We start from the raw sequence: 16022 nt of genomic DNA, 5'->3' as shown, positions 1-16022 counted from the left end.
CAAATAGATACATGACAGCAAAAGAAAGCATTGTTCCTGTGGCATCTGACGCATCTATTTTGAGATTTTGATTGTATCACAAGATTTTGATATTTAGTGTTAGATTTAAAAAATTAGTTTGTGGGGCCCCTGGGTGGCTCAGTCGGTTAAGCATCCAACTCTTGATCTCAGCTCAGGTTTTGATCTCAAGGTCGTGAGTTCAAGCCCTGCTTTAGGCTCCGTACTGGGTGTGGAGCCTACAAAAAAAATTTAATAAAGTAATAAAATGTTAGTTTGTACATTCTGGTTTCTTAAACATGAAAAACTCCCAACTAAAACAGAAAACAGTTCTTTTCCAGAGTGTGTACACGTTATATAAATACTCCAAACATTCCGTTATAAAGGAAGAAAATAATCATCAATGCTACATCCAGAGACCCATTTCTCTTTTCATGGGTCTCTTCTCAGGTTTTCCTTACTTGTGTTAAGGAGATGCGGTGCATCCTGGGCACAGAACGTGCGCCTCCCTCCATAACGTACCTTCGCCCACGTGATTAAAAACTTGCGTAAACAGCATTTTTAATGGCTGTTGAATATCCCATCTTAAAGATGTGGCTTAAACCTAAGCCTGAGCAGGGTCTGGCTGGTACTTGTTCTCACCTGCTCCTTGCCAGTAGAATGTTGCAGTGCGCGTATGTGGGTAAAAACTTCTGCACTTGGGTTTATTTCATTGTGAGTTTCTAAAAGTGAGATTAAGGAGGCCCAAGCTGAGAGTGTTCGTATGGCTCTTTGTTGGGTTGATTTCCTAAAGGCTACACCGCTGTGCTCTTTCCCCGGTACTGGTGTCAGGTGCCTGGGAAAAGTGTGGAAAATGTAAAAAAAAAAAAAAGAAAAAGTCACTTCAGTTTTGGGATTTGTCTTGCTCTGTTGGGTTTTGCATTTCTGTCGTACCCCGCTGCCCCCTGCCCGCCCTGCCACCTAGGATCACACATTGCGTTGAATTGTCGTACCCCCTTAGCTACCCTTTTAATCCACAGCAGTGATTCCCAACCAGGGGGTGCCATTGGATTTTGTCCCATTGAGGACATTTGGAGGTGTCTGCAGACATTTTTGGAGGTCACAAGTGAGGGGGCTGCTCCTGGCATCTAGTGAGAAGAAGCCAAGGACACTGTAAAGGTCCTGTGACACACAGGACAGCCCCCACAACAAAGAATTATCTAACCCAAAACGTCAGTGGTGCCGAGGTGGAGCAGCCCTGATCTGGAGCACTCCTACTTTTTCCTTCAGTGACCCTGACCTTTCTGCAAAAATCGAGTGAAAGTCACATAACCTAGAATCAGCCATTTTCGAAGGTACACAGTTCACTGGCGTTTCGTACGTCTGCAGCGTGGTGCAACCACCATTTCTCCCTGGTTTCGAACACCTCATCCCCCCGGAAGAACACCCCTACCCACTAAATTATCACCCCCATGCCCCCTTTCTGTTGCTATGAATTTGCCTGTGTTGGACATTTCATAGAAACGGAATCATACAGTCTGTGACCTGCGTCTAGTTTCTTTCACCGAGCGTAACGTCTTTGACGTTCATCCAAGTCGTTGCGCGTACTGGGACTTGATTCCTTTCCGTGGCCGGATGCTTTTCCGTTGTGTGTGGATATGGCACAGCTTGCTTGTCATTCCCCCACTGGTGGGCACTGGAGTTGCATCTGCCTTTGGCTCTAAGGCTGTGACGTTCATTCGTGTGCCCGCTTCCCACAGACCTAGGATTTCATTTCTCCAGGGTTAGAATTGCTGGGTCTCGTCGTAACTTTACGTTTAACTTTCTCAGGAGCCCTCGAACTGTTTTCCACAACAGCTGTGCCATTTTACATTCCTCCCAGCCGTATACAAAGGTTCTGATTTCTCCATATCCTTCCCAACACTTATTTCCTGATTTTTAAAGATGTTTGTTTATTTTTTGAGAGAGAGAGGGAGCAGGGGAGGGACGGGAAGAGAGAGAATCCCCAGCAGGCTCCGCGCTGTCAGCCCCACCGATGTGGGGCTCCCTCTCAGGAACTGTGAGATCGTGACCTGAGCCGAAATCAAGAGTCAGATGCTTAACCGACTGGAGCCACCCAGGCGCCTCTCCTGATTTTTTTTATAATAGTCTCCCTAGCAGGTTGAAGTGGTACTTTGCTGTAGCTTTGACCTGCATTTCTCTAATGGCTAATGATGTTGCATGTGCTTGTCCACTTGTATGTCTTCTTTGGAGAAGTGTCTATTCAGATGTTTTGCTTATTTTTAAAATTGGTTTGTTTGCCTTTTTATTGTTGAGTTGTAAGAGTTCTTTATATACTCTAGACACTAGACTAGCGTGACTGTGAGATCATGACCTAAGCCGAAAGAGTCGGACGCTTAATTGACCGAGCCACCCAGGTGCCCCACTTATATGTGGCATCTAAAGAAAAAGCTCAACTCATAGAAACAGACAATAGAATGTTAGTTGCCAGGGCCTGGGGTGGTGGAGGAAATGGGGAGATGTTGGTCAAAGGGTACACACTTGCAGTTATAAGTTCAGCAAATTCTGGGGATCTAATGTACAACATGATAACTGTAAATTAATAATACTGTATTTTATACATGAAAACTTAAAAGTTACTGAGAAAGTAGTTCTTAATGTTTCTCACTACACACACACGCACACACACAAATTGTAATCATGTGAAGTGATGGATGTGTTAATTAATCTTACTGTGGTAATCATTTTGCCGTATGTATGTGTATCAAATCATTATGTTGTACACCTTGAACTTAACACCGTGTTCTTTGTCAGAGACATCTCAGTAAAGCTGGGAGGAAAATTGATTGACTATAAATGTTTGAGTTTATTTCTTGACTCAGTTCTTTTCCTTGATCTATATCCTCATCCTTATGCTAGTACCACATACGATTAATGCAGCTTTGTAATAAGTTCTGAAATAGGGAAGTGTGAGTCCTCCACCTTGATTCGTTCTTTTTTGAGATTGTTCTGGATATTTGGGGTCCCTTGTATTTCCATATTTCAGGAATTTATGGTCAGTTCATTTCTGTTAGAAAAGCAGTTGGGATTCTGATAAGGATTGTATTGAATCTCTAGGTCACCGGGAGCATTGCCATCTTAACAGTGTTAATACATCCATGAACATGGGCTGTTTTTCCATTTATGTATGTTTTCTTTAATTTCTTTGAGCAGTGTTTTAATTTTTTCTTTTTTTTTTTTTTTAATTTTTGAGAGAGAGAGTGTGAGCTGGGGGAGGGGCAGAGAGAAAGGGAGACACAGAATCTGAAGCAGGCTCCAGGCTTTCAGCTGTCAGGCTCTGAGCCAATGTCAGATGCTTAACCAACTGAGCCACCCAGACGCTCCTGAGCAGTGTTTTAATAGTTTTTAGTGTACAAGTGTTTCACCTGTTTGGTTAAATTTATTCCTAGGTATTTTATTCTTTTAGATGCTTTTATAAATGGAGTTGTTTTCTTAATTTCTTCTTTAGATTGTTTATTGCTGGCATGTAGAAACAACTGATTTTTGTGTGTTACCTTACAATATTTGCTGCATTGGTGTATTAGCTTTTGTAGTTCCTTGTGGATTCTTTGGTATTTCTTATATGTAGGATCAAGTCACTTGCTGATGGAAATAGTGTTACTTCTTACTTTCCAATCTGGATGCCTTTTATTATTCTTTTTTCTTGCCTAATTGCCCTGGCTAGCACCTCCTGTACAATGTCGAATAGCAGTGGAGAGGATGGGCATCCTTGTCTTGTTCCGGATGTTAGGGGAGAGTTTTCAATCTTTCATTAAGCATGATGTCAGCTGTGAATTTTTCACAGTTGCCCTTTATCAGGTTGAGGAAGTTTCCATCTGTTGCTAGTTTCTTGAGTCTTTTTATCATGAGACATTAACTTCTTAGAGGCTGTATCGTACGTTTTAATATAGAAACTTTTGTGTGTGTGTGTGTTTTCTTCTGACCAGTGCTAATTCCTAAAGAAAAGCCCCCAATCACAGTTGTTGGCGATGTGGGAGGAAGGATCGCCATCATTGTGGTATGTAGACCTCTTTTATTATTCATTGTTGTATTTTGCCATTGTTACTCTGCTGAATTATTTGCTAATGATGTGGGGATAGCGGTATGGCCAGGTAAGTCTCATTTAAGTTGGTACCTGGGCTAAATGTTTACTTTGGTCCAAAAATTGAAAGTTGTTATCATTAGTTTACTAAGAAATTACAACTCCTTAGTCAACTAAAATATTGTGCAGCTGATGTTCATAACATGGGAAATTGTTTTGTGCTGAAAGCGTCCGAAATTGATTACGACTGTTTAAAACACACATCCTCTTGCACCTCATAAAACTAGCACACGAAAGGAGCGTCTTTAATGCCTGTATAGTTACAAGAGGAATAAAATGAACACGTGCGTCCCCCATTACTCAGCTTGGAATCAGAACATTGTCCTGTCCCCCTGAAGCCAGCTCTGGGCTTTGCCCTGGTCTCCCCTTCCTCTGTTCCCCGCAGAAGTTGTCAGCAGCCTGAAAGTCGTCATTCGTACCCTTACTTGCCGTTGCAGTCTGCCATGAGCGCGTGTGTCCGAAACACTAGGTTGTTTTCGTTTGCAGGTTTTTCATGTTTATATAATGAAGTCTTTGTGTACTTTGTGACTTTCTGTTCAACGCTGTTTTGAGATTCCTCTGTGTAGTTAACATGTGGTTGCACGTTACGTTTCTTCATTGCTGTGTGCCATTCCATCGTACAGCCAACACTCACCTTACTGATCTGTTCTCCAGGCATTGAACATACAGTTTTTCTTTTTTTTAATGTTTATTTGTTGTTATTATTTTAAAATTTTTTATTTATTTTTGAGAGAGAGAGCACAGGGGAGGGGCAGAGAAAGAGGGAGACGCAGAATCTGAAGCAGGCTCCAGGCTCTGAGCTGTCAGCACAGAGCCCGACGCGGGGCTCGAACTCGCAAGCTGTGAGAGATGACCTGAGCTGAAGTCGGACGCTTAACCAACTGAGCCACCCAGACGTCCTTATGTATTATTTTTTTAATGTTTATTTATTTTTGAGAGAGAGTGAGAGCGTGCATGCGTGTGAGCTGGGGAGGGGGCAGAGAGAGGGAGGGAGACGCAGAATCTGAAGCAGGCTCGAGGCTCTGAGCTGTCAGCACAGAGCCCAATGCGGGGCTCAAACTCACGAACTGTGAGACGATGACCTGAGCTGAAATTGGATGCTTAACTGACTTAGCTACCCAGCGGCCCTTGATTGTTTATTTTTGAGATAGAGCGAGTGAGCAAGAGCAGGGAAGGGGCAGAGAGGGAAACAGAAGATCCGAAGCAGGCTGTGCACTCGAACTCACAAACCATGAGACCATGACCTGAGCCGAAGTCAGACGCTTAACTGACCGAGCCACCCAGGCTCCCCTGAACGTAAAGTTTTTCTGTTTCCAAATAATACTGTTTTGAACAGTGTTGCGTCTCTTTTCTGGTGCATACACGTTAGACTTCCTCGGTGCCTGGGAGTGGGGCTGGGGGGTCTAAGGCACACACATTCCCAACTTCACTGGCTGGTGCCAAATTGTTCCCAAAGTGGCCGCGCCAATTAACCAGGGCTCCCTGGTGCTTATAGTTTTGTTTGTACTTTTTCTGAATCAGAAAATCTCTGATGTCACCCTGTAGGGTAATAATAGCTGTGCCCATTAATTTATTCCTTAATCAGCAAAATCTATAGTAACAAGATGCTGTGAATGCAGTAAAGCCTTTGCCCCCTTTCTGCTGCAACTACATTTAAGACAAAAACACTTTTTTTAATGTTTATTTTTAAGACAGAGAGACAGAGACAGAGAGACAGAGAGAGAGAATGCGCGCTCATGAGTGGGGGAGGGGTAGAGAGAGAGGGAGACACAGAATCCGAAGCAGGCTTCAGGCTCTGAGCTGTCTGCACAGCCTGACACGGGGCTCGAACCCGCCAATCTCGAGATCGTGACCTGAACTGAAGTTGGGACGCTGAACCGATTGAGCCACCCAGGTACCCCACAACTTTTTTGTTTTAAAGTAATTATTGATTCATAGGAAGTAGCTCCCCCCAGATTATACAGACACATCTTGTGTCCTCTTTATCCAGCGTCCTCCTCCTTGCTTAACTGTACCACAATCTGGAAATTCAGATCACCACCACTCATAGAGCTGCTTCTGATATTGCCGGTGTTGCATACGTGCATATGGACGTGGAGCTTTGTGTAACCACCACTGCAATCCAGATATGGAACTGTTCCATCACCACGAAGCTCCTTTGTGCCACTCCTTTATGGCCACACCCCCTTCCTGCCCACCTGATCACTAACTTGTGGCCGTGTCTAGTCTGCCCTCCTTTTTACTTAAAATTTTTTTTTTAGTGTTTATTTTGGAGAGAGAGGGAGAGACAGAGCGTGAATGGGGGAGGGGCAGAGAGAGAGAGGGAGACACAGAATGTGAAGCAGGCTCCAGGTTCTGAGTTGTCAGCGCAGAGCCAGATTCAGGGCTTGAACTCATGAACCACGAGATCATGACCTGAGCTGAAGTCGAATGCTTCACCGACTGAGCCACTCGGGCACCTGTGTCCTCTGTCTTTATAATGGTTATTTCAAGAAAGTCATATAAGTGGAATATATAGTAGGTAGCCCTTTAAGATTGATTTTTTTTTTTTTTTTTTTTTACTTAGCACGTCTCCCTGGAGATCCATCAAGTTGTTATGTATATTAATATTTGCTTTTAGTGCTGAACAGTATTCCATGTAGGCTGGTACCCCAGTTGAACCACTCACTGATGAAAGGACATTTGGATTGTTTCTGGTTCTCTGCTATTAGATATAAAATTGCTCTGTGCTTTTGTGTATGGGTTTTTGTGTGAACAGAGTTTTCCTTTTTGTGGGATAAATGACCAAAAGTGCAATTGGTGGGTTGCATGGTAATTGCAAATACACTTTTATAAGAACCTGTCAAGCTCTATTTCAGAGTGGCTGTACAATTTTACCAGCAGCACTTTTAAGAAAAAAAAAATTATTTTGAGAGACACAGAGACAGCGCAAGTCGGGGAGGGACAGAGAAAGAGAGGGAGAGAGAGAGAATCCCAAGCAGGCTCCACACTGCCAGGGCAGAGCCCGATGCGGGGCTTGAACTCATGAAGCCAAGAGACCATGACCTAAGCCAAAACCAAGTTGGACACTTAACCGACTGAGCCACCCAGGCGCCCTTACCAGTAGCACTTTTAAAGTAATATGTATTGGGGGCGCCTGGGTGGCTCAGTCGGTTAAGCGTCCGACTTCAGCTCAGGTCATGATCCCACGGTTGGCGAGTTCGAACCCCGCGTTGGGCTCTGAGCTGACAGCTCAGAGCCTGGAGTCTCTTCAGATTCTGTGTCTTTCTCTCTCTCTCTGCCCCTCCCCCACTCGCACTCTGTCTCTGTCTCTCAAAAATAAATAAACATTAAAAAAAAATTAAAGTAATATGTATTGGGGCGCCTAGGTGGCTCAGTCGGTTGAGCATCAGACTTCAGCTCAGGTCACGATCTCATGGTTCATGGGTTCGAGCCCCGCATTGGCTTCATGCAGACAGTTCAGAGCCTGAAGCCTGCTTTGGATTCTGTGTCTCCCTCTCTCTTTGCCTCTCCCCAACTCATGCTGTCTCTTTCTCTCAAAAATAAACATTAAAAAAATATAAAGTAGTATTTTTTTCTTTGATCATAGTAATATCAGTGTACATTTGAAAAGAATATATATATATATATGGCAAGGACGTTATATATATATGTATACATACACACACACATATACATACATACGTGAATATTTATTCAACTCTAGACAATGCTTAATACCGTAATGGGGTTCAAATAACTTTGGTAGCCTGGGTGTGATGAGGAAAGACTCCGTTTTCCACCTCCTGTGTCTCTCTCCCGTGTGTCTCCTTTATTGCTCACACAAATGTGTGGAGGTTTTTGTCTACAACACCAGCTGGGTGCCCTACAATTTAACTCGGTTCTGACACTGTCTACTCAGAGCTAGGGTCTAAGCCCCAGGGGTTAAGGGTCAGTCCCCCAAGACTGCTCCCACCCTACTTCAGTTGCCCCAGGTTACCCACAGCTTCTGTACAATATGACTACAAATTGGAGGTTCCCATGATTCCGTTCCCAGGTTGGATTCATTTGCTAGAGCAGCTCACGGAACTCCGGGAAACACATTTACCAGTTTATTAAAGGATGTTGTAAAGGATACAGATGAAGAGATCTGCATAGGGCGAGGTCTGGGAGGGTCCAGAGCACAAAATCTCCCGTCCCCGTGAAGTTGGGGGCACGTCACCGTCCCAGTATGTGGATGTTTTCACCAGTCTAGAAGCTCTCCACACCTTGTACTGTGGGGATTTTTATGGAGGGTTCATCACAGAGGCATGATGGATCATTAGCTCTGTTTCCAGCCCCTCTCCTCTCTCTGGAGGATGGGTGGGGGAGCTGGAAATTCCAAGCTTCTCCTCATGGCGTCGTCTTTCTGGTGACCAGCCCCCATTTGGGAGCCCACCGAGACTTCCCTCTTTAGAATAAAAGATGCTCCTAGTATTCTTACCACGTACAAATTTACAAGGGTTTTAGGAGCCCTGTGTCAGGGATGGAGTCAAAGACAAATACTAGAATAAGACATGTTCCTAGTATCCTTATCACAGGAATTTACAAGAGTTTTAGGAGCTCTGTGCCAGGAATCCGGGGCGGAGGCCAATATTTTCTATCCTGTCATACTGGGAATATGTGGTCGATAGAAGGGAAACCACTGGATTGCATATTTTGTTAAAATAATAACTATTAGTGTTTTTCCCATTATAAAAACGTATGTAAAAAGCATATTTGCCATATGCCCAGCAGAGAAAATTTGGAAACTGAAGAAAACTAACAGGAAAAGAGGAGAGGTCTACGTAGAGTCAGAAGCCTTTCCTGACAGCTTTATTATGCATTTCAAAAACCAAAAACCCTTCAGTGAACATTTCTGGAGCCCCTGCAGGGTGAGGGCACAGTCCTAGGCACAGTAAGGGATGACAGAGAGGGAGGCCCCAGGGAGCCTTGGGTGTGGCCAAGACGCCACCTGTAGATGACAGGCACCTGGCAGAGGAGCTTTGCTGCAAAAAGCCAGCAGGGAATGTGGTGGCGTCACAGCCACTTAGACTCGCAGTGTGACCTTGCCGTCGGGGCATTAACACGCAGCAGCAGATTTGCTAGAGTAGAATTGGACCCTTTCTTTTTCCTGGCTTTGCGCATGTGTTCATGTGCCTTCCACTCGCTCTGTGATTGGACAGGACGACATCATCGATGACGTTGACAGCTTCCTCGCTGCAGCAGAGACCCTGAAGGAAAGAGGCGCATACAAGATCTTTGTGATGGCGACTCACGGCTTGTTATCCTCGGATGCTCCGCGGCTGATCGAAGAGTCCGCCATTGACGAGGTAACAGCCGCCATCGTGGGCACTGCTGCCCTGGCACTCCTGTGCCCCCTCGGTCCGGGTTATAGACAGCGGGTGAAGGAGGAGTTCTTTTGTGGTTACGAATGGACTGAAAATGTGGGTTATGTTTGCATTTCGTGGGCTGTAAGCCTCTCTCTGCCTTTTGCCCCTGGTAATAGTTCAGAGTCTTCCTAATTCTCACAAATGGTGCGTGTGGTGCACAGTGCTGTGCCCACCCTCCCTCGCTCGAGCTCCATCACAGCCCCGCAGGGTCCCCGTTGACACCACTTTCAGAGAGCATCAGCAAGGGTGAGTGACTTTTTAAGGCCACACAGCCAGTAGGCTGAGCATTTGTGATCAGACCTTAACTTGCCTGACTGCAGAGCCCCGCTCTGTCGCCGGTGCAGACGCCTGTGGGGGGAGACTGGGGGAGACAGGCAAACGGGGCACATTTCCCAGTTGCAGGCGGCTCCCTTGAGGCTGAAGCCAGGCCATTCGGGTTTACTCACCTCGCTCCGTCCACCCCCCTGGGTCCGCTGGCTTGTGTGCTTTGACGGCATACGTCACATTTTCATTATGTCTTAAGAAATGGAAGTGTTTTGCCGTGTATGTTCCTGGGTATTGAATCGTACATTGGCCAGAATTGTAAGATTGGTTAAATCTTACATTGGATTTACTTTTCCGAGTTCCGCTTTTGGACTCTTCAGCGGCAGATTTCCTTGAGCTTGGCCCTGTGTTTATGGGTCCAAGGTGCCTTCACACAGACAGGCCAGGCTCACGTGGCTCAGGTCAGATCCAGCCTCCTTACTCAGCTGGACAGACATACTAAGGGACCAAGAATGATGCTACAGGCATCCAGGGCTGGAGACTCAATATGGAATTTGCATGCTAAGTAGGCTAGGAAGACTTCAGGCCCACAGCAGCTCTCACTGGTCTGTCCGTGTGGTTCTCACGGGTGCTGTTTGCGGGCAGAGCAAGCCAGAGGCCTGTGGGGGAGCTGCTGGAGAGCCACGCCTCCCAGAGCCCACTGGACTTCAGAGGAGGCGTAAAAGTAGTGGAAGCTGTGATTTCACGTGAATGGTGTAGAAAGTTCTGTGTTTGATACCAGTTGGTGGATTTTTTTTGTGGGGCGGGACCTGTTGTGTCTTGTACAAGCTATGCTTACATTCCTCTTCATGTTTCCATTTTTGCCTCAGTTGCTAGGAATATGAAATACAAAATGATGAGTCACAATAATTGCATGAGGCTAGGTTTTCCTGTCCCTGGTGCTGGTTCTGAATAATTCCTGGTTGTTATGTCTGTTTCAACAATCTCATTGTGTATATGCGTCTCTATTATAAGTTGTCATGAAGCTTGTTTTGGAAGCAAGGAATGTATATTATAAATATGATCTAAAAATTATTCCCATCCCTTTTTTTAAATTTAAAGTTTATTTATTTTGAGAGAGAGAGGGAAAGAGAGAATCTCAAGCAGGCTCCACACCGTCAGCACTGAGCCCCAGGTGCCCCAAATCCCCTGTTTTGTTGTTGTTGTTGTTGTTGTTTGTTTTTTTAAGAAAGCTGAGTATTTTAATATTTTTTCCATTTGTAGCTGTTGGAAAGTGCCTGTTTATCTTTTTTTGATCTTTATCAAATCTTAACTTTAAGAAACAACTTTATTGAGATATAATTCACATACCGTACAGTTCACCCATTTAGAGTATAAAATTCAGTGGTTTTAGTATATCCACAGAATTTTATAGCCATCATTCTCATTCGCTCCCCCCCCAAAAAAAAACCCTGTTCTCATTAGCAGCACCCCCCCTTCGTTTCCACTCAGCCTTAGGCATCTAGTAATCTGCTTTCTGACTCTATAGGTTTACTTAATTGGGACATTTCACATACATGAATTGTGTGATGTGTGACCTTTTGCGTCTGGCTTCTTTCAGTGAAGATACTGTTGTGAAAGTTCATCCTTGCCGTAGTAGAGTATCAGTACTTCCTTTTTATTTGTTGTTGAATATTTCATTGAATGGATATACCAATTTTTTTTCATTCATAACTTTAAGGAAATTTGGGTTGCTTCCACTTTTTGACTGTTGTAAATAATACTGCTATAGGGGTGCCCGGCTGGCTCAGTCAGTAGAGCATAGGACTCTTGATCTTACGGGTTGTGAGTTCAAGCCCCACGTTGGGCATGGAGCCTACTTAAAAAAATACTGTTACAAACATTTGTGTACAAGTTTTTTTGTTCTTTTTTAAAATGTTTATTTATTTTTGAGAGAGAGCACAAGTTGGGGAGGGGCACAGAGAGAAGGGGACAGAGGATCCAAAGTGGGCTTTGTGCTGTCAGCAGAGAGCCCGATGCGGCTTGAACCTGTGAACTGCAGGACCATGACCTGAGCTGAGGTTGGACGCTTAACCAACCGAGCCACCCAGGGGCTCCTTGTGTACAAGTTTCTGAACGAAGATTGGTTTTCATTTCTCTTGGGTCGTATGGCAACTCTGTGTTTAACCTTTTGAGGAACTTCCAGACTGCTTTCCAAAGTAGCCAAACCATTTTACATTCCCACCAGAGGTACCTGAGGGTTCCAGTTTCCCCACATCCTTACCAGTAGTTCTTTGTTTTTATTTTTTAAAATTTACATCCAAATTAGCATATAGTGCAACAATGATTTCAGGAGTAGATTCCTTAATGCCCCTTACCCATTGAGCCCATCCACCCTCCCACAACCCCTCCTGTAACCCTCAGTTTGTTCTCCGTATTTATGAGTCTCTTCTGTTTTGTCCCCCTCCATGTTTTTATATTATTTTTGTTTCCCTTCCCTTATGTTCATCTGTTCTGTGTCTTAAAGTCCTCATATGAGCGAAGTCATATGATTTTTGTCTTTCTCTAATTTCACCTACCATAATACCCTCCAGTTCCACCCACGTAGTTGCAAATGGCAAGATGTCATTCTTTTTGATTGCCGAGTAATACTCCCTTGTATATATATACCACATCTTCTTTATCCATTCATCCACTGACGGACATGTGGGCTCTTTCCATACTTTGCCTATTGTTGATAGTGCTGCTATAAACATGGGGGTGCATGTGTCCCTTCGAAACAGCACACCTGTATCCCGTGGAGAAATGCCTAGTAGTGCAATTGCTGGGTCATAGGGTAGTTCTGCTTTTAGTTTTTTGAGGAACCTCCATACTGTTTTCCAGAGTGGCCCCACCAGTTTGCATTCCCACCTTACCAGTAGTTCTTATTCTCTTTTTGCCTGTAGCCATCTTAGTGGACATAAGGTTATCAGATCTTGACCTAAGAATCACAAGTAGTGTTCACATTGACTGAAAACACCATCAAAGGTACGGTAGACCCACTGTCCTGTCAAGTCAAACTACAGAGATTTGAGAACATACCACATTTTCACATCCAGCCGGGAAGCTACCTGGTTTTATGATGCTCTTGGTTTTTCTCCTCTCGATTTGCAGGTGGTGGTTACCAATACGATTCCACATGAAATCCAGAAGCTCCAGTGCCCCAAAATTAAAACGGTGGATATCAGCATGATCCTTTCGGAAGCCATCCGTCGGATTCACAATGGGGAGTCCATGTCCTACCTTTTCAGAAACATAGGTTTAGATGACTGAACAGCTTTCCTTTCTTAAAACTCCCGAGGGCCAAACTGGAAGCGGAGCGTACTGTGAGGGCTCACACCTGATTTGATGCACTTCACGGGGGCCGATTATGCTTTCTTCCTTTCTCTTTGTTAATTCCTATGAAGATAGACCAACTTTTTATGTCGGGTTAGGTGTTCGTGAGTTTTTGGGGCGATTTTTATAAGAGAAAAACTATATTCTCCTCCTAAATAAATTAACGATCTGGTTGTTTGTAGTTTATTTCAAAAATAGCTTGGAATATGATTTTTTTAAGCTCACAGACAGCCTTTTTCCAAAGTTGCTAGAGCCCAAGTGCTTAAACAAGTTAATGAAATAAAATGATCTACTGTGTGTTACTTGCAGTTGAAAAGCCAAAAAGATAATACCATTAAATCCAGTAAGTGACATTTTTAGAAATGCTTTTATAGACAAGCACATGTGAGTGATTATTACGTGACCATTATTTATTTTCTGCAAAAAAAGAGGGAATAAAAACTTACGTTGTGTGTGTGTGTGTTTTTTTTTTAAACTTTGTGTATTGGCCATTGTTTTATAATTAAAATAAAAAGAAAGCTGAATATACGTGCCGTGGGTGTTGAAATGTCCGTCCGCCCGCTCTGTTTTGTCTTCTGCATCTTGTCGGGGTGAGCCAGTGGCCTCTCGGGGATGTAATATTTCCTGTTCTGTTTGTCCAGGACCCGCACATTTCTGACGTGTAATGGCTGTGGCAGGAGAGGAACTCGAGTCCCAGGCTGTGAGCCACGGGGGGCAGGTCAGCGAGTTGGTGTGAGTTGCCACCTGCATCTCGGCATGGCTTTGTTCTGCTCCCTGTTCGACAGCACAGCCATTCTCTGAACAAAACTCACCCGTGCATGCTCTGGACGAGGACATGCTGGAGGGCGGTCACAGAGGGCAAATGACACGACCCTGGTTAACATCAGGCCTCTGAGGACCGTCTGCCCTCCAGTTCGGAGTGCAGAACTCAGAACTTCTACACTGGAGTTTTGTCAGACTCCGGAACACTGGGGTCCCGTGAGTTAGGCCAGCACGTTCTCCGGCTAAGCTCGTGTAATGGCAGTCCCGTCAAATTCATGGAGGAAGAGATTAAGATTTTCTCACAAAGAAAAGGATTACTTTTGCTTTTTTTTTCCAAGTCAGCTCCACCCTGCTTTGTGGGGCTCGAACTCACGACCCCAAGATCAAGCATGCTCTACTGACTGAGTCAGCCAGGCACCCCAGAATTATTTTTCCTTCCAAAGAAAACCTAAACCTGTGCTTTCTGCCTGTGTTAGAACCCGGAATAAAACAGCAGTTGCCTTGGCACAAAATTAAAGACGAGTCACTTACCGTTTGCCGTATCAGGGTTTCTTGCAGCTCCCAAGAGAGAAGCCTGACTCTTGGGGGCTTGCTCTGGAGCAGGTCTGGGGGCCCGCGTGTGCAAAATCATCGAGGCCTCTGCTTCTGTCAGCTGCCCTGGGTATTGGATGGTCTCCTGCTCATCTCTCTGTGCTCGTCACAGCCGGCAGTGTCCAGACCCCTCCCGATGCCATGTCTCAGCCAAACACCCCGTGATGATTGTGCTCCTACAGGTGCATGAAAGGAAGACATATTTTGCTAATCGCATGACGTAATACACACAGATGCTCGGGTCTGATCAAAGTGGAAGTCTGCATTGTTAACATGGCACATTAACTCTTGGCTCAGAACAGTGCGGCCTTACGCTCTCTCCTTTACAGTTTGCGAGCATGATTGTCTCTGCTTTACGAAACCCTGGAAAGTAACCAAGTTTTCCTTTTAGCTCAAAAAGAGTAAGCTGGCAGATGTCTACGGGATGGTGGAATGGGGAACTCCGAAAGTCCCTTCCTCTGTAAAAAAGAAGAAATCGGCAGAAACTGTCAGAATCAACATTATTGGGACTCTAGAAAATAACCAAAAGTTTATGGCAACCCAGAAAATTGTTAGTCAAACCAAACCACTCCACCACCACCGCCAAACGGCTGAATCTTGACAAAACTGCTTTGTGGCACTTTAACTTACCCCCGGTCCCATTTGTTACCTGCTTCCTGGCAGCCTTGAGGACAGTGGCCTGCATTCCTGGTACGTGTTCCTGGTACCAGTGGGAGTAGAATACCGTTCTCACAGAACCGTGGTTATTTGTTTGGGCCTGTTTCCTGGCTCCTCGAAGGATGGCTCAAAGGACTTGCCTTGGTTTTACCCAACTCAGAACTCTTCAGAGCAGAGGGACAGTTGTTGAAAAAGTATAAAGGCAAATGTATTAGCCACCCCTGTTGGGGCAAACAGGGAGACCATTAAAAGCTTGGAGGAAAGGCTAGAGAATGAGGTACATCAGGGGTTGGGGGGGGAAAGGACTTTACAAAGCTCCCGTATGTTCCTGGGGATATGAAGGGCACGGGATTGCACAGGGCTGAGCACATGCCCGGAAAAGACCCAAGAAAGCCTTAGACTCTCACTTCGGGCTGACCTTCGGGCTCTGTGCAAGCATGAAGTGTGGGCTAAAGCAGAATTATAGTCTGTCTGAGCGTTGAAGGTGTGTCCCAAGACAGCAGCCCATCTGCAGAGTGGGTGATTTTCCTTCCTCCTTCCCACCCTCCCCTCCCACCTTCCCCTTTCCCCTTCCCCTTCCCCTTCTCTTGTTTTCAGGCATTTAAGGAAGTCTATGATGACTCACCATTCAGCTGACTGAACAGAGATTTCAGTTACCATACATGACGATACAGACTTTACAAACATTAGTTGAGAAACGCCACCAAACAGGCAACTACAAGCAGCAATAAACCCTGGGGAAGGAGGAGACTCTGATTCCAGACTTCCCCTGTTATAAAAATGCCCAGTTATCAACCAAAAAAGTTCTGAGGCATGGAAATACACAAGGTTGGGCCCATACACAGGAAAAAAACTTAGAAGAAACCATCCTTGAAGAAGTATACACA

The 16022-nt window shown here is 44.9% G+C and overlaps 1 protein-coding gene across 2 annotated transcripts in view; it reads left to right on the top strand.

The window, feature by feature from the left end:
• The window catches only part of PRPSAP2 (phosphoribosyl pyrophosphate synthetase associated protein 2), a 45461-nt gene extending 31884 nt beyond the window's left edge, over nt 1-13577 (top strand). For both annotated transcript variants that reach the window (XM_042915225.1, XM_042915224.1), the window contains 3 exons: nt 3963-4033; nt 9301-9447; nt 12904-13577. In XM_042915225.1, coding sequence (XP_042771159.1) covers nt 3963-4033; nt 9301-9447; nt 12904-13062 — 377 coding nt within the window. In that variant the 3' untranslated portion in view covers nt 13063-13577. The remainder of the gene's footprint in view (nt 1-3962; nt 4034-9300; nt 9448-12903) is intronic.
• The last annotated feature ends 2445 nt before the right edge of the window (nt 13578-16022 follow it).

The sequence above is a fragment of the Panthera leo genome, chromosome E1 (assembly GCF_018350215.1).
Source record: "Panthera leo isolate Ple1 chromosome E1, P.leo_Ple1_pat1.1, whole genome shotgun sequence".
Taxonomy (NCBI): domain Eukaryota; kingdom Metazoa; phylum Chordata; class Mammalia; order Carnivora; family Felidae; genus Panthera; species Panthera leo.
Note: the sequence above shows the minus strand (reverse complement) of the source record. Positions and strands in the feature narration are given on the sequence as shown.